The sequence below is a fragment of the Dendropsophus ebraccatus genome, chromosome 3 (assembly GCF_027789765.1).
Source record: "Dendropsophus ebraccatus isolate aDenEbr1 chromosome 3, aDenEbr1.pat, whole genome shotgun sequence".
NCBI classification, from domain to species: Eukaryota; Metazoa; Chordata; class Amphibia; order Anura; family Hylidae; genus Dendropsophus; species Dendropsophus ebraccatus.
The window spans coordinates 176,934,382-176,953,270 of record NC_091456.1 but is presented as its reverse complement, the minus strand read 5'-3'; the positions used below and the strand labels follow the sequence as shown (position 1 = coordinate 176,953,270).

Genomic DNA, 18,889 nt, shown 5'->3' with positions numbered 1-18,889 from the left:
AACTACTATAATACTGCTCCCTATATACAAGAATATAACTACTATAATACTGTTCCTATATACAAGAATATAACTATTATAATACTGGCCCTATATACAAGAATATAACTACTATAATACTGCTCCAATATACAAGAATATAACTACTATAATACTGCTCCCTATATACAAAAATATAACTACTATAATACTGCTCCTATACACAGGAATATAACTACTATAATACTGCTCCTATATACAAGAATATAACTACTATAATACTGCTCCTATATACAGGAATATAACTACTATAAAACTGCTCCTATATACAAGAATATAACTACTAATACTGCTCCTATATACAAGAATATAACTACTATAATACTGTCCCTATATACAAGAATATAACTACTATAATACTACCCCCTATATACAAGAATATAACTACTATAAAACTGCTCCTATATACAAGAATATAACTACTATAATACTGCTTCTATATACAAGAATATAACTACTATAATACTGCTCCTATATACAAGAATATAACTACTATAATACTGCTCCTATATACAAGAATATAACTACTATAATACTGCTCCTATATACAAGAATATAACTACTATAATACTGCTCCTCTATACAAGAATATAACTACTATAATACTGTCCCTATATACAAGAATATAACTACTATAATACTACCCCCTATATACAAGAATATAACTACTATAAAACTGCTCCTATATACAAGAATATAACTACTATAATACTGCTTCTATATACAAGAATATAACTACTATAATACTGCTCCTATATACAAGAATATAACTACTATAATACTGCTCCTATATACAAGAATATAACTACTATAATACTGCTCCTATATACAAGAATATAACTACTATAATACTGCTCCTCTATACAAGAATATAACTACTATAATACTGCTCCTATATACAAGAATATAACTACAGTAATAATAGGAAATAATGTAATTGTGTTTAATTGGTTCCAGCACCCACCAATAATTACCTACAGTATAATTTCTTGCATTGAAAAGTGTCAATATATAAATATATGTCAGTATAAACTATATACTGTACAGGACACTTAAAACAAGAAATGATCAACAACAAACTAGAAAATGTAGTACAGTAGCCACTAGCTCCTCACTCATCCTTTACTGTATAGTGCCCCCCACCCCAGCACTGTAACAGATGGGAGATGGTGGTGCACTGACTGTACTACTACTGTATATCTATGCACTCCAGCAATCTTATACAGTACAGGATGGGAGATGGTGGTGCACTGACTGTACTACTACTGTACTGTATATGTACTCCAGCAGTCTTATACAGTACAGGATGGGAGATGGTGGTGCACTGACTGTACTACTACTGTACTGTATATGCACTCCAGCAGTCTTATACAGTGCAGGATAGGAGATGGTGGTGCACTGTCTGTACTACTACTGTACTGTATATGCACTCCAGCAATCTTATACAGTACAGGATGGGAGATGGTGGTGCACTGACTGTACTACTACTGTATATCTATGCACTCCAGCAATCTTATACAGTACAGGATGGGAGATGGTGGTGCACTGACTGTACTACTACTGTACTGTATATACACTCCAGCAGTCTTATACAGTACAGGATGGGAGATGGTGGTGCACTGACTGTACTACTACTGTACTGTATATGCACTCCAGCAGTCTTATACAGTACAGGATGGGAGATGGTGGTGCACTGACTGTACTACTACTGTACTGTATATACACTCCAGCAGTCTTATACAGTACTGTACAGGATGGGAGATGGTGGTGCACTGCCTGTACTACTACTGTACTGTATATGCACTCCAGCAGTCTTATACAGTACAGGATGGGAGATGGTGGTGCACTGACTGTACTACTACTGTATATCTATGCACTCCAGCAATCTTATACAGTACAGGATGGGAGATGGTGGTGCACTGACTGTACTACTACTGTACTGTATATGTACTCCAGCAGTCTTATACAGTACAGGATGGGAGATGGCGGTGCACTGACTGTACTACTACTGTACTGTATATGCACTCCAGCAGTCTTATACAGTGCAAGATAGGAGATGGTGGTGCACTGCCTGTACTACTACTGTACGGTACATGCACTCCAGCAGTCTTATACAGTACAGGATGGGAGATGGTGGTGCACTGACTGTACTACTACTGTACTGTATATGCACTCCAGCAGTCTTATACAGTACTGTACAGGATGGGAGATGGTGGTGCACTGACTGTACTACTACTGTACTGTATATGCACTCCAGCAGTCTTATACTGTACAGGATGGGAGATGGTGGTGCACTGACTGTACTACTACTGTACTGTATATACACTCCAGCAGTCTTATACAGTGCAGGATAGGAGATGGTGGTGCACTGACTGTACTACTACTGTACTGTATACACACTCCAGCAGTCTTATACAGTACAGGATGGGAGATGGTGGTGCACTGACTGTACTACTACTGTACTGTATACACACTCCAGCAGTCTTATACAGTACAGGATGGGAGATGGTGGTGTACTGACTGTACTACTACTGTACTGTATATACACTCCAGCAGTCTTATACAGTACTGTACAGGATGGGAGATGGTGGTGCACTGACTGTACTACTACTGTACTGTATATACACTCCAGCAGTCTTATACAGTGCAGGATAGGAGATGGTGGTGCACTGCCTGTACTACTACTGTACTGTATATGCACTCCAGCAGTCTTATACAGTACAGGATGGGAGATGGTGGTGCACTGACTGTACTACTACTGTACTGTATATGCACTCCAGCAGTCTTATACAGTGCTGTACTGTATGTGAAGCCTCTCCAGTGCTAAAATCACCAGGTACAACCCACTATCCACGCTCACAAAAACATTCGAATACCAAGTATACTTCGACTTCCGAACATTACTTCCGGGTAAATTTCCGTTCTAATACCAAATAGCTTGAACTCAGATGCGTTTGATAACTGAGGTAGTGCTGCCCTATAATCCTGCCCCCCGTCCTGGGCTCAGGAGATGACTATATGACTTCTCTGGATTATTAGGAGTTCCTCCAGAAGTTTTCTCCCTCTTCAGACAAGGTTTAAGTGAATAGGGAATGAATAGGGATACACGTCTTCTTCTATAGCTGTATTCTATCTAAGCTCCTATAATTCCTGTAATTACAGCATTTATCTAACATTACTTGGATAAATGTAGGGAGTAGGTGTAGGGAATAGGAGGTGTGAGTCTAAACCTTTATAAGTGGGAATAATGACATTACAATGGAGATCGGATTAAATAGTGACACAGTGACTGGCAAGAGTCTGACAAAGGTCACCTATCTGCCAGGTCATACACGTAGACCTGGTATCCTTCAAACATTCCCTCTCCTTTAGGGACATTTAAAGGGGTAATCTCATCTGGGCATTTATAGCATATGCAAAAGATATGTCATCCATGCATATCCTTTAATTCCAGGATCCCAGAGGTTCAAGGCAACGATGCTCACCACTGAGCTACCATACCACCATGGTTAAATGGTCATGGCTGAGAGCCCCATACACGGGTACACATATGGAACATCAGCTGTCTCAGACGGGAGGGGGGAGGAGGGGGAGACAGAGAGAAAACATTGAGCTGTGACTCTCTGTACTGGCCAGAATTCTTGTGTTTAGTTTGTTTTTTTACAACCAGCACAAGTCAGAAAATGTGCTTTCAGGAGACTGGACCTGGATACAGTATTGGCGTAGCTACCATGAAGGCAGGGAAGGCGACTGCTATGGGGCCCCTGCAGGAAGGGGGCCCGAGGAAGCCTGCCCTGCCTTCATGGTAGGTACGGACACTGACATCCGACCACTGTACCCCCAGAGGTCCAGAGTGAAAGAGAGACCTGCCAGGTCCTGCACAGCACAGGAGAGGGATGAAGGACCTTATGGTCACATGACCCAAAGGTCCTGAATACTTCTATGTGAAGATCAGCCCGGACTACAGGAGGAGGAAGGGGGAAGCCTGGGAGCTGTAAGTGCTGTGTATGTGAGTCAGTAAGTTTATGTATGAATGTATGTATCTGTGGGTATATATGTATATGTCAGTGTGTGTATGTCTGTGTATATATTTCTATGTCAGTATGTGTATGTATCTGTGGCTGTGTGTGTGTGTGTGTGTGTGTGTGTATGTCAGCAATGTCTGTAACACTGGTGTATATGTGTGTGTTTGTGTATGTCAGTTGTGTCTCAAGTGATTGACAGGTTTGCTCCCAAAGATGTTCTGCAGCAGCTTCTATTAATGCTGGGCTCTAATAAAAGAAGCCACCACTAATATCTGCTGCATTTTCTTTTATTTCTGGTTGAGTATTTCTTATTACACTGAGATGATTTCACTGTGTACAGTCTACTCATGGTGTATACATCAGCACTAGTGTAATCACATTACAGCGTATATATGTGTGTGTATGTCAGTGGCATATCTGTATATATGTTAATGGTGCCTCTGTGTGTGTATATGTGTGTCATTGTCTGTGTTTGGCAGTGGGGGGGGGGGGGGGGGGGGGGGAGTTAGGGGAGCGTACAGAATTCATGGGGCCCTGTACAGTTTTTTGCTTTGGGGCCCCATGAATCCTAGCTACGCCCCTGGTAAGTATAGCTGTTATATAGCTGCCTTCAGGAGATTGGACCTGGATACAGTAAGTATAGCTGTTATATAGCTGCCTTCAGGAGACTGGACCTGGATACAGTAAGTATAGCTGTTATATAGCTGCCTTCAGGATACTGGACCTGGATACAGTAAGTATAGCTGTTATATAGCTGCCTTCAGGAGATTGGACCTGGATACAGTAAGTATAGCTGTTATATAGCTGTCTTTAGGATACTGGACCTGGATACAGTAAGTATAGCTGTTATATAGCTGCCTTCAGGATACTGGACCTGGATACAGTAAGTATAGCTGTTATATAGCTGCCTTCAGGAGACTGGACCTGGATACAGTAAGTATAGCTAGTATATAGCTGCCTTCAGGAGACTGGACCTGGATATAGTAAGTATAGCTGTGATATAGCTGCCTTTAGGAGAGTGGACCTGGATTTCTGGAAACTTGCTTTATATCACATCTACTGATGATTTAGATTTTGAAAGTTATAACGACAGTGACACTTTAAAGGCAAACTTTACAGGACTTCTACTGTACAATTGGGGAAGGGAGAACTGTGCTCTGTGGTAAAGACAATACTGACTATATCAAGAAAATGTTTCTAATGTATCGTGATTGTAATACAAGGTGCACTTTGGGTAACTTATCAAGTTGCACTTTAAGTTACAGTAATAGTCAGTATATCAATAGTGATTACCCAGAGTAATAGAGGCAATTACTATACACCGCTTACATAACTACAATTTCCAATAATAGGCACAGCAGGGATTCAGCAATTATATTATAGCGGAAGAAAAGAGAGTGAAATCTGCAAATGTGAATTATCAAAGTGATTGAGAGTTTTGTCTGTGGTTTTCCACTATCCTGTATTAAAGGGGTACTCTGGCAAAAAACTTTTTCTTTCAAATCAACTTATCAGTTATATAGATTTGTAATTTACTTTTTTTTTTTTATTAAATCTCCAGTCTTCCAGTACATATCAGCTGCTGTATGTCCTGCAGGAAGTGGTGTATTCTTTCCAGTCTGACACAGTGCTCTCTGCTGCCACCTCTGTCCATGTCAGGAACTGTCCAGAGCAGTTAAAGTTTTCTATGGGGATTTGCTACTGCTCTGGACAGTTCCTGACATGGACAGAGGTAGCAGCAGAGAGCGCTGTGTCAGGCTGGAAAGAATACCCCACTTCCTGTAGGACATACAGCAGCTGATAAGTACTGGAAGACTCTAGCTTTTCAAATAGAAGTACAGTACAAACCTATATAACTTTCGGAAAACAGAAAGAAAAAGATTTTCGCCAGAGTACCCCTATAACTCTGTCTTCTGACACCAACCCCCCTATCTTAAAGCCAATAGAAGAGAAGGACTAAAAACATCTATTTTATTGTTGTGAATAAATCTGAAGTGCAGTACCATACACAACCTGTGCACAGAAGTGGCGCTGTTTGCAAATAAAAGTAGCCATGTATTTCTAATCCTGTAAAATCCCTTTCGTTTTTCTTTTTTATTACATATAAGACAAAATTACCAGTTGGTAATTGTCCTATAATAGCGGCCTCAATGGCGTCTTACAGCTGCCGCCTCCCGGTGAGCCATTACGGAATTAGATTTGATTCCCTTTATTGATAGGGTGTAATGCTCATATAGTTACATCTCACATCTGTGGGATATAATTATTCATTACCACAATCTAATGGATTTATACAGATTCTGTTTTCGCATCTAACAGAATGTTTATGAGCGAAGAAAAGCTGAGCCGTGAGAAATGACTTACATAGTGATAGGTCGGCAAATTCTGGCAAACCGGAAGAGGCGCAGAGCTGGTAGAAGATGTGGTAGTTCCTCTCGTCTTCTGCCTGGTAATGGAATAGAAGGGTTAGTACGGAACAAACAAACCTACAAATCACTTAACCCCTTAAGGACAGAGCCTGAAATGGCCTTAAGGACCGGAGCAAATTTTATGAATTTGACCAGTGTCACTTTATTCATTAATAACTTCGGGATGCTTTTACCTATCCGGCTGATTCTGAGATTGTTTTCTCGTGACATATTGTACTTCACATTTCTTGTAAATTGGAGTCGATACTTATAACGAATCTTTATGAAAAAACCCAAAATAGCGTGAAAAATTGTGAAAAAATGCATTTTTCCAACTTTAAAACTTTTCTGCTTATACAGAAAATGGTTATACCACATAAATTATATATTAAATAGCATTAGCAACATGTCTACTTTATGTTGGCGGCATTTATTAAACTATATTTCATTTTTTTTAGACAATAGGAAGCTTAAAACATTAGCAGCAAATTTCCAAATTTTCAGTAAAATTTCAAAATCAGATATTTTTAGGGAACTGTTCAGGTTTAAAGTGTATTTGAGGGGACTGTGTGTTAGAAAGCCTCACGAAGCACCCCATTTCAGAAACTGCACCCCCTAAACTCTGCAAAAGCACATCCAGAAAGTTTTTTAACCCTTTAGGGGAGTCACAGAAATAAAAGCTAAGTGTGTAAGAAATTTGAAAATTTTAATTTTCTGTGCAGAGATTTTATTGTAATCCAATATTTTTCATAATTATAAACCTATTACCAGAGAAATGCACCCCAATATTGATTGCCCCATTTCTGCAGTTTATAGAAATACCCCATATGTGGCCCTATTGCGCTATTTGACGCAACCACAAGCCTCAGATATAAGGGAGCGCCTAGTGAATTTCAATGGCTCCGTTATTTTTGGTCATTTTTGACTGTACCACTTCAGGTTGGCAGAGGCTCTGGGGTGCCAAAACCTAAAAAACACCCCTAAAGGGACACCATTTAGAAAACTACACCCCTCAAGGAATGTAACAAGGGGTGCGGTGAGCATCTGGACCCCACAGGTGCTTCACAGATTTTCCAAACAATATGGCTTGAAAAAAGACTAAAGTATTTTTTACACTAAAATGTTGTTCTAGCCTTCAATTTTTCATTTTCACAAAGGGATAAAAGGAAAAAAAAAAACACAAAACATGTAGCGCAGTTTCTCCCGAGTACGGAAATACCCCACATGTGGACATAAAGTGCCAAGCGGGCGCAGGACGAGCCTCCAAAGGGAAGGAGCGCCAATTGGCTTTTGGAAGCTGGATTTCACTGGAATGGATTTCAAGGGCCATGTCGCATTTACAGAGCCCTCGTGCTGCCAAGACACTGGAAACCCCCCACAAGTGACCCCATTCTGGAAACTACACCCCTCAAGGAATCTAACAAGGGGTGCAGTGAGCATATGGACCCCACTGGTGACGGGCACAAATGTGGAAAAATGTGACGTGAAAGTGAAAATTTTCATTTTTTCACTTTCATGGCACAAATGTGCCCGTCATCCAGGGGTCCATATCCTCACTGCACCCCTTGTTAGATTCCTTGAGGGGTGTAGTTTCCAGAATGGGGTCACTTGTGGGGGGTTTACAGTGTTTTGGCAGCACAAGGGCTCTGTAAATGCGACATGGCGTTCATCATCCATTCTAGCCAAATCCAACCTCTAAAATCCAAATGGCGCTCCTTCCCTTCGGAGGCTTGCCCTGCACCCACATGGCGCTTTATGTCCACATGTGGGGTATTTACGGACTCGGGGGAAATTGCTCTACACATTTTGTGTGTTTTTTTCTCTTTTAACCCCTTGTGAAAATGATAAATTCAAGGCTAGACCAACATTATAGTGTAAAAAATTTAATATTTCATTTTCACGCCACATTGTTCCACATTTGTGCCCGTCACCAGTGGGGTCCATATGCTGACTACACCCCTTGTTACATTCCTTGAGGGGTGTAGTTTCCATAATAGGGTCACTTGTGGGGGGTTTAACTGTCTTGGCAACACAGGGGCCTTTTGAATGCAACATGGCCCCTCGAAATCCATTCCATCCAAATCCAGCCTTCAAAAACCAAATGGCGCACCTTCCCTTTGGAGGCTTACCCTGCACCCGCATGGCGCTTTATGTCCACATGTGGGGTATTTCCGTACTCAGGGGAAATTGCTCTACACATTGTGTTTTTTTTTATCTTTTAACCCCTTGTGAAAATGAAAAAATCAAGACAAGATCAATGATTTAGAGTAAAAATTTTAAAAAAATTACACTAAATGTTGGTCTAGCCTTGATTTTTTTCCATTTCCACAAGGGGTTAAAAAAGAAAATGAACACAAAACGTGTAGGGTAGTTTCCCCTGAGTACGAAAATACCCCACATGTGGACATAATTTGCCATATGGGCACAGGGCAAGTCACCAAAAGGACAGAGCGCCATTTAGAGGCTGGAATGGGGGATGGAGGCCATGTCGCAATTACAAAGCTCCTGTGCTGCCAGAACAGTAGAAACCCCCGACAAGTGACCCAATTCTGGAAACTACACCCCATAAGGAATCTAACAAGGGGTGCAGTGAGCATATGGACCCCACTAGTGATGGGCACATGTGTAGGACATGTGCCGTGAAAATAAAAAATACCATTTTTTTCATTTTCACGTCCCAAATGTGGCCGTCACCAGGGGGCCATATACCCGCTGCCCCACTTGTTAGATTCCTTATGGGGTGTAGTTTCCAGAATGGGGTCACTTGTGGGGGGTTTCTACTGTCCTGGCCGCACAGAGGCTTTGTAATTGCATCATGGCATCCTCTAATGGGAATGGCGGCCATACCTACTTAGCTGGGGAAAAGGGACAATTCTAATTTATTTGGGGGTATTAGGCCAATTATTAGTTTATAAGGTTGGAAATGACAGGTGTCCATCAAATTCAACCTGTGTTGATCCAGAGGAAGGCAAAAACCCCTCGTGAGGCAGACGACAGTAGCCTCATCACAGGGGAAAAATTCCTTCCCGACTCCATATTGGCGATCAGAATAATCCCTGGATCAACGTGACCCCTGACATAGGAATAAGGGACAGAATTTAGATAATGTAGAACTCCAGTGACGTGTGGTGCGCCTTGGAGCGATCCAGTATGCAGAGGCCGGGGGGATCAGGACAGGTGTCACACTGGTAAATGGTGTCCTTCCTGATCCCCCTGTTACTCCACACTCTGCACTTCTTCTGGGGTCTCCTGTTCTCCAGTGTGGGGGACGTCACCTGGAAAATGTTGTCCTGGTGCGATACGGGGTCCTTCATATCCAGAAGCGCTGGGTCCGCTCCATGGCTGCTAAATATTAGGGCTCTATTACTACTTCTGATATGTTCGGATCGTGCCGCAAGCTACAGTAGCTCGGGCAGCGAGGGACCGGAAGAGGGGGGTGCTGGTATAAAAGTTATCCCCATACAGGTGGTGACCTTTATCCAGCAGTGGGATGATCAGTTCCCGGACGATCTTCCCACTTGTTCCGAGGATGGGGGGGGGGGCATCTGGCGGCTGGATTCAGGTGTCCCTTCCTTCATACACTCTAAGGGTACATGCACACTGCGGAATCGCGACAGATAACCCTTTGTGCATTCCGCAGTTGGCACCCGCCGGCGGACTGATGCAGGCGCACGTCTCCGTCCGTGTCGTAGACTCCATTCTATGCACGGGCGGATTCCGCTCTGCGTCCAACGTGTTGATGGAATGACGGATAATGGAATCCGCCTGTGCATAGGATAGAGTCTATGACACAGGCGGAGATGCGCCCCTGCATCAGTCCACCGGCGGGTGCCAGCTGCGGAATGCACAAAGGGTTATCCTTCGCCATTCCGCAGTGTGCACGTACCCTAAATCTGTAAGAGTACCCTGAGGTACGCTCACAGAGTTTGTAGAATTTCACGCCATACCGTCATCTCTTATTGGGACGGTACTGGCGGAAAAGACGTGTCTGGGGGGCAGCGTACGCTACGCTACTCCCAGACACGTCACTGGATGATGAGGAGGATGAGGATGAATGGAGGAAAGAAGGATCCCCCCAATTCATCCTCACTGGCTGTTTTGGTGTCGGAGGCAATAATAATGTATGCGTCCGACACCGAAAACACCCTGGGGGCCATCTTTATATGGGGATTGGTATATGGGGTATGTAGTGGTGTAGTGTAAAACTTTATTCAATGTAGTGTGGTGTAATGTAGTGTTTTTTTACGTGTTTTTTACAGTAAGTATACAAAAAAAACCTACGCCAAAAATGGTGTTGCTGATGAATGCCGCACTTATGTTCGGCACTTATCAGCAGACCGTGGCAGTAGGATATAAAAAAAAAACACCCTACGCCAAAAAGGAGGAGTTGCTGATTAGCAGCGCACTTTCGTGCGATGCTGATCAACACTCAGCGGCGATAGGGTGCGGAAAATAGAAAAAAAAAAAATTGGGAAAAAAAATTTTTTTTTTACTACATTCTGAACATCCCTGTAGTGGCTGATACGTGTATTACACTTATCAGCCGCTAGGGGGCAGCAGAGCGCAAGATCCGAAAATAGACGACGCTGGAGCCGGAAAAATACGAAAATAGACGACGCTGGAGCCGGAAAGAGACGATCGGGACTCACGGAAGAAGCCGAAGTCCCGACAAGAGGAAGTGGACGCCGGGAACCCGGAAGACGCCGATCAGGACCCCGGGACAGGTGAGTAATGTACAAATACCTGCTCCGGACCCCTCAGCTACCTAGCTGAGGGGTCCGGAGCAGGTATTTATTACTTGTGGGGACTTTGATCGCCGTGAACGGCCGGCTGGCCGGCCGTTCACGGCGATCGGGACGGTGGTACCGTGACCACCATTACTTTTTACAGTAATGGCGGTCGGTGCCGTCCTCGGACAGCACCGACCGCCATTTTTTTCCGGGTCATCGGGCCACCGATGGCCCGGAAAGGTTCCGATCGCCGCTATGGGCTTATCAGCCAATAGCGGCGATCGTCGGCATGGGGGGGGTTAACAACCCTCCATGCCGACAGGGAGAGATGGCCTGCTATGTATTATAGCAGGCTATCTCCCCCGATCGGGACCCGGCCGGCCGCGGCGCCCGTTTAAAGGGATGACGTACCGGCACGTCATGGGTCCTTAAGTGACAGTGATCCATGACGTGCCGGTACGTCATGGGTCCTTAAGAGGTTAAAGTGTACGTAGCATTTAATGTTTTAATTTTTTTTTTTTTGCAGAAATCAATAGTACAGGCGATTTTAAGAAACTTTGTAATTGGGTTGATTAGCCGAAAAATGCTTTTTTATAATGAAAAAGCAGTTTGAAGCTCTCCCCCCTGTCTTCATTGTTCTCTATGGAGAGGGGAGGAATGGAGGGAGATGAGGCACCAAATCAGGACAACAGAGTTAATTTACAGCTACATCACCGGGATATCTCCTCTGAAGTCAGCACTGACCTCTCTGACCTCTGAATACCGGCTTTCACACAGCTCCCACTGTGTAATCCTTTGTTCTCTTCTCTCTTTAAAGTTGTCCAAGACCCTTCTTATTTAAAGGGCAACTCCAGCAAAAAAAAATTCTTTCAAATCAACTGGTGCCAGAAAGCGCCAGAGATTTGTAATTTACATCTATTAAAAAATCTCAAGTCTTCCAGTACTTATCAGATGCTGCATGTCATAGACATAGATATGTAGGACATACAGAAGCTGATAAGTTCTAGAAGACTTGAGATTTTTTAATAGAAGTGAATTACAAATCTCTGGCACTTTCTGGTACCAGTTGATTTGAAAGAATATTTTTTTTTTTTGCTGGAGTTGCCCTTTAAAGGGCATTTCTAGTAAAAGAAAAAAAAATAAAGTACTAGTCCTTAAAGGAGTTGTTCAAAGGAATAATCTATTTGTATATGGCTGGTGGTGGTGTAAAAATAATAAATAAGTGATACTAACCTACCATGATCCCCCCACAGCTGCTGTTCTGACAGATACTGGTCCCAGTTTCTTGTTGGTTCCTGTGATGAGTCATCCCCCAGGAACTGCCTCATTCAGCCAATCACTGGCCGCAGTGGTGTCCCGTCTCAGTCTTTGATTGGCTGAACGGGCAGTTCCTGCAGGGATGATTTATCACTGGAATGAGGAAGAAGCCGTGACAGTGGGCATTGGATGCCAGTGGAACGGCAGCTGCAGGGGAATGGGGCAGGAGAGTATCACATTTTTAGCAGTTTTTTTTTTAATGGACATAAACCAGGGGTGTACATTAAGAAACATTTCCAATGTTACCACAGCCTTATTTCTACTATGAATCAGACCCTATCACTGGGCAAATGAGCATTGCTAGGTACGCGCATTGCCAACAATTGGACCAGGTAAAAAGCAATTGGTAGACAAATGAGAAAACGTTTGTCCCATGACTTTTGTGGAGCCGATTTAATACATGGTTGAATGGGCCGCAAGTTTGTAATACTGTAATCCTCTGTGGAAAATCCACACTATATCAACTCTATCTGAACATATCATTTACTATAAAGGGGTACTCCGGCGAAAATATTTTCCTTTCAAATTAGCTGGTTTACTTCTATTTAAAAATCTCCAGTCTTCCCATGCTTATCATCTGCTGTATGTCCTGCAGGAAGTGGTGTATTCTTTCCAATCTGACACAATGCTCTCTGCTGCCACCTCTGTCCATGTCAGGAACTGTCCAGAACAGTAGTAAATCCCCAAAGAAAACCTCCCCTGCTCTGGACTGTTCCTGTCTCGGACAGGGATGGCAGCAGAGAGCTCTGTGTCACACTGAAAATAATAATACCGCACTTTATGCAGGACATACAGCAGCAGATAAGTGAAGACTTAAGATATTTAAATAGAAGTAAATTCTATATACCTATGTCTATATACCTTTCTGAAACCAGTTGATTTGAAAGACAAGGATTTGTGCTGGAAGAACCTTTTAAGGGGTCCTTATAAGGTATGTATGCGATATACAGTACATCCCTGTTGAATGCAATGTGTGAACAGACCCTTAGGGCCCTATTACACGGGACAATTATCGTGCAAAAAATCGTTATATCGTCTATTTTAAACAATAATCGTTCTGTGTAATTGCAGGCAATGATTGAAAAATCGTTTGTGTGTCGTTGATCGTTGATTTAGATCTGAACCTAAAATTATCGTTAATCGTTTGCTGTAATTCCACATTCGTTCGCTCAAGTTCTGTATTTGTCACTAATCGTTCAGTGTAATTGCACATTGTTCATTGTTTTGCTGGGATCAGAAGGAATAAACGATCATAGTAACGATCGCAATAACGACCATCGTTCTGTTTAATATGGTGAACGATTTCAGGTTAACGATAAACAATCTCATTCGCGATCTTTTATCGTTAGTCATTAATCGTTAAAAATCGTTCCGTGTAATAGGACCCTTACTCACTGCACTGTCCCTGAGTCACAGCGTAAGACTGAATGCAGTAGAAAGGTTCCGCTTCACAGAGTCGGCCTTGTGTATAACAGCCGTGACTACCGGCTCCTTCCCCGTCCTTGTTTTCATCATTGAGTTTTTAGAAAGAAGGGGGGGGGAAAAAAATCAATCTGGCAGAAAAACTGAAGACGCTGTACGCGGGGCAGCAGCGAGTGACGGGACATTTGTCATTCACCGGGGAAGCGGCTTCAATCTCTAAATGTTTCTTTTCAGCCGAGATCCCGTCTTCTCATTCCATCACTCGGGCAGGATTCAATTACGGTTTCTTTCTTTTAAGGCAAAAGTTTCTTAAAAGTTTGTGCCAGGGATAAAGAGATTAAAGTGAGAGCCCTGCAGATGGCGGACAGAACTATCCCCTTGTACAGCGCTGCGGGTTATGCCGGTGCTATATACAGGCAGAACTATCCCCTTGTACAGCGCTGTGGGTTATGCCGGTGCTATATACAGGCAGAACTATCCCCTTGTACAGCGCTGCGGTTATGCCGGTGCTATATACAGGCAGAACTATCCCCTTGTACAGCGCTGCGGGTTATGCCGGTGCTATATACAAGCAGAACTATCCCCTTGTACAGCGCTGCGGGTTATGCCGGTGCTATATACGGGCAGAACTATCCCCTTGTACAGCGCTGCGGGTTATGCCGGTGCTATATACAGGCAGAACTATCCCCTTGTACAGCGCTGCGGGTTATGCCGGTGCTATATATGGGCAGAACTATCCCCTTGTACAGCGCTGCGGGTTATGCCGGTGCTATATACAGGCAGAACTATCCCCTTGTACAGCGCTGCGGTTATGCCGGTGCTATATACAGGCAGAACTATCCCCTTGTACAGCGCTGTGGGTTATGCCGGTGCTATATACAGGCAGAACTATCCCCTTGTACAGCGCTGTGGGTTATGCCGGTGCTATATACGGGCAGAACTATCCCCTTGTACAGCGCTGCGGGTTATGCAGGTGCTATATACGGGCAGAACTATCCCCTTGTACAGCGCTGCGGGTTATGCCGGTGCTATATACGGGCAGAACTATCCCCTTGTACAGAGCTGTGGGTTATGCCGGTGCTATATACGGGCAGAACTATCCCCTTGTACAGAGCTGTGGGTTATGCCGGTGCTATATACTGGCAGAACTATCCCCTTGTACAGCGCTGTGGGTTATGTCGGTGCTATATACAGGCAGAACTATCCCCTTGTACAGCGCTGTGGGTTATGCCGGTGCTATATACAAGCAGAACTATCCCCTTGTACAGCGCTGTGGGTTATGCCGGTGCTATATACAGGCAGAACTATCCCCTTGTACAGCGCTGTGGGTTATGCCGGTGCTATATACGGGCAGAACTATCCCCTTGTACAGCGCTGCGGGTTATGCAGGTGCTATATACGGGCAGAACTATCCCCTTGTACAGCGCTGCGGGTTATGCCGGTGCTATATACGGGCAGAACTATCCCCTTGTACAGAGCTGTGGGTTATGCCGGTGCTATATACGGGCAGAACTATCCCCTTGTACAGAGCTGTGGGTTATGCCGGTGCTATATACGGGCAGAACTATCCCCTTGTACAGAGCTGTGGGTTATGTCGGTGCTATATACAGGCAGAACTATCCCCTTGTACAGCGCTGTGGGTTATGCCGGTGCTATATACAGGCAGAACTATCCCCTTGTACAGCGCTGTGGGTTATGCCGGTGCTATATACAGGCAGAACTATCCCCTTGTACAGAGCTGTGGGTTATGCCGGTGCTATATACAGGCAGAACTATCCCCTTGTACAGCGCTGTGGGTTATACCGGTGCTATATACAAGCAGAACTATCCCCTTGTACAGCGCTGCGGGTTATGCCGGTGCTATATACGGGCAGAACTATCCCCTTGTACAGCGCTGCGGGTTATGCCGATGCTATATACGGGCAGAATTATCCCCTTGTACATCGCTGCGGGTTATGCCGGTGCTATATACGGGCAGAACTATCCCCTTGTACAGCGCTGCGGGTTATGCCGGTGCTATATACAGGCAGAACTATCCCCTTGTACAGCGCTGCGGTTATGCCGGTGCTATATACAGGCAGAACTATCCCCTTGTACAGCGCTGTGGGTTATGCCGGTGCTATATACAGGCAGAACTATCCCCTTGTACAGCGCTGTGGGTTATGCCGGTGCTATATACGGGCAGAACTATCCCCTTGTACAGCGCTGCGGGTTATGCCGGTGCTATATACAGGCAGAACTATCCCCTTGTACAGAGCTGTGGGTTATGCCGGTGCTATATACAGGCAGAACTATCCCCTTGTACAGCGCTGTGGGTTATGCCGGTGCTATATACAGGCAGAACTATCCCCTTGTAAAGCGCTGTGGGTTATGCCGGTGCTATATACAGGCAGAACTATCCCCTTGTACAGCGCTGTGGGTTATGCCGGTGCTATATACAGGCAGAACTATCCCCTTGTACAGCGCTGTGGGTTATGCCGGTGCTATATACAGGCAGAACTATCCCCTTGTACAGAGCTGTGGGTTATGCCGGTGCTATATACAGGCAGAACTATCCCCTTGTACAGCGCTGTGGGTTATACCGGTGCTATATACAAGCAGAACTATCCCCTTGTACAGCGCTGCGGGTTATGCCGGTGCTATATACGGGCAGAACTATCCCCTTGTACAGCGCTGCGGGTTATGCCGATGCTATATACGGGCAGAATTATCCCCTTGTACAGCGCTGCGGGTTATGCCGATGCTATATACAGGCAGAACTATCCCCTTGTACAGCGCTGTGGGTTATACCGGTGCTATATACAAGCAGAACTATCCCCTTGTACAGCGCTGCGGGTTATGCCGGTGCTATATACAGGCAGAACTATCCCCTTGTACAGCGCTGCGGTTATGCCGGTGCTATATACAGGCAGAACTATCCCCTTGTACAGCGCTGTGGGTTATGCCGGTGCTATATACAGGCAGAACTATCCCCTTGTACAGCGCTGTGGGTTATGCCGGTGCTATATACGGGCAGAACTATCCCCTTGTACAGCGCTGCGGGTTATGCCGGTGCTATATACAGGCAGAACTATCCCCTTGTACAGAGCTGTGGGTTATGCCGGTGCTATATACAGGCAGAACTATCCCCTTGTACAGCGCTGTGGGTTATGCCGGTGCTATATACAGGCAGAACTATCCCCTTGTAAAGCGCTGTGGGTTATGCCGGTGCTATATACAGGCAGAACTATCCCCTTGTACAGCGCTGCGGGTTATGCCGGTGCTATATACAGGCAGAACTATCCCCTTGTACAGAGCTGTGGGTTATGCCGGTGCTATATACAGGCAGAACTATCCCCTTGTACAGCGCTGTGGGTTATACCGGTGCTATATACAAGCAGAACTATCCCCTTGTACAGCGCTGCGGGTTATGCCGGTGCTATATACGGGCAGAACTATCCCCTTGTACAGCGCTGCAGGTTATGTCGGTGCTATATACAGGCAGAACTATCCCCTTGTACAGCGCTGCGGGTTATGCCGCTGCTATATACAGGCAGAACTATCCCCTTGTACAGCGCTGCGGGTTATGCCGGTGCTATATACGGGCAGAACTATCCCCTTGTACAGCGCTGCGGGTTATGCCGATGCTATATACGGGCAATGCGATAACGTGGCGCACATAGGGACACAAACCTGGAAGACGACACGGGACTTCTCCAGCAGGTAGGTTCTCATGTTGGCACCGATGATGTGATATCTCTTGTCAAACCCGATCTGGATGTATTTCCCGAACCTGCTGCTGTTGTCATTGCGGGTGGTTTTGGCATTTCCAATGGCCTGTATGAGAAAAAATATTGGTTCAATGTATGGATAAGATAAAATGCAGGCATATAATGTAAGGATTTAAAAGGTTATCAAGGATTAGTAAAAGCACAGCTGTTTGCTTCCAAAAACAGCGTCACCCCTGTCCTCAGGTTGTGTGTGGTATTGCAGTTCACAATTATTCACTTCCATGGAATTGAGCTGCAAAACTAAGGGCCCTATTCCACCGGAAGATTATCGTTCAGATTATCGTTAAATCGTTCGAATCTAAACGATAATCGTTTGGTTGAAATGCAGTTAACGATTAACGACTGAAGGAGAAATCGTTGATCGCTTTATAAGACCTATTTATAAGACCCATTTTTATCGTTGCTCGTTTGCAAATCGTTCGCATTGAATAAGACATAGTTTGGTCGTTCGCAATAGATACGAATGCAATAGCGAATAAATAGCGAAGAGAAACGATCGCAATTACGATCATAAGTAACGATTATCGTTCCATGGAAATGAGTCAACGTTGAAATGTCTTTCGCAATAGCGGTCGTTTGAGATCGTTAATCGTTGACGATTATGCAAACGATAATCGTCCGGTGGAATAGGGCCCTAAGACGTGTCTAGACTTCCAGGCCATTCATGCTCCACTGGGAATTTCGGGAAGGAGGATATGCAAAACTGATGTCAACTACTGCAAGTAGATTTTCCTTCAAATCATCAGCATTTGACTATAAAAAAAATTCTCAGAACATGAATTGGACTGTGAGCCACGTCAGACAACCTTACAGATAGTATAGTCTTGTTTGGCTTGGCTTATATTCTCAGTCATGTCTGATGCTGCGTTTATACGTAACGATTATTGGCCCGATCGTACGATTAGCGATGTCGGATTTACGATTTTTTTTTAATAACGATCAGCGTTTAGACGGTACGATATATCGTACGAAAATTCGCACTGCGATCGTTTTGCGATCGTTTAAGCCTATCTCACACATTGGTTAAATCGGCGAACGATTCACACGGAACGATTTGCGAATTTTTTGCGTATAATGAACGACGATTTGCTGACCTGATGAAAGATCACGATGTAAGATTTATCGTGCGTCGTTCGATCGTTCGCTGCGTTTACACGTACGATTATCGGTCCAATTCG

General features: G+C 44.3%; 1 protein-coding gene across 1 annotated transcript in view; it reads right to left on the bottom strand.

Annotated features, from left to right (window-relative positions):
- MYO5B (myosin VB) overlaps window positions 1-18,889 on the bottom strand; it is a 156,565-nt gene that overhangs the window by 47,121 nt on the left and 90,555 nt on the right. Inside the window, exons 6-7 of the mRNA XM_069963199.1 lie at window positions 17,614-17,757; window positions 6,429-6,510 (exon numbers count right to left, since the gene is read on the bottom strand). Coding sequence (XP_069819300.1) covers window positions 6,429-6,510; window positions 17,614-17,757 — 226 coding nt within the window. The remainder of the gene's footprint in view (window positions 1-6,428; window positions 6,511-17,613; window positions 17,758-18,889) is intronic.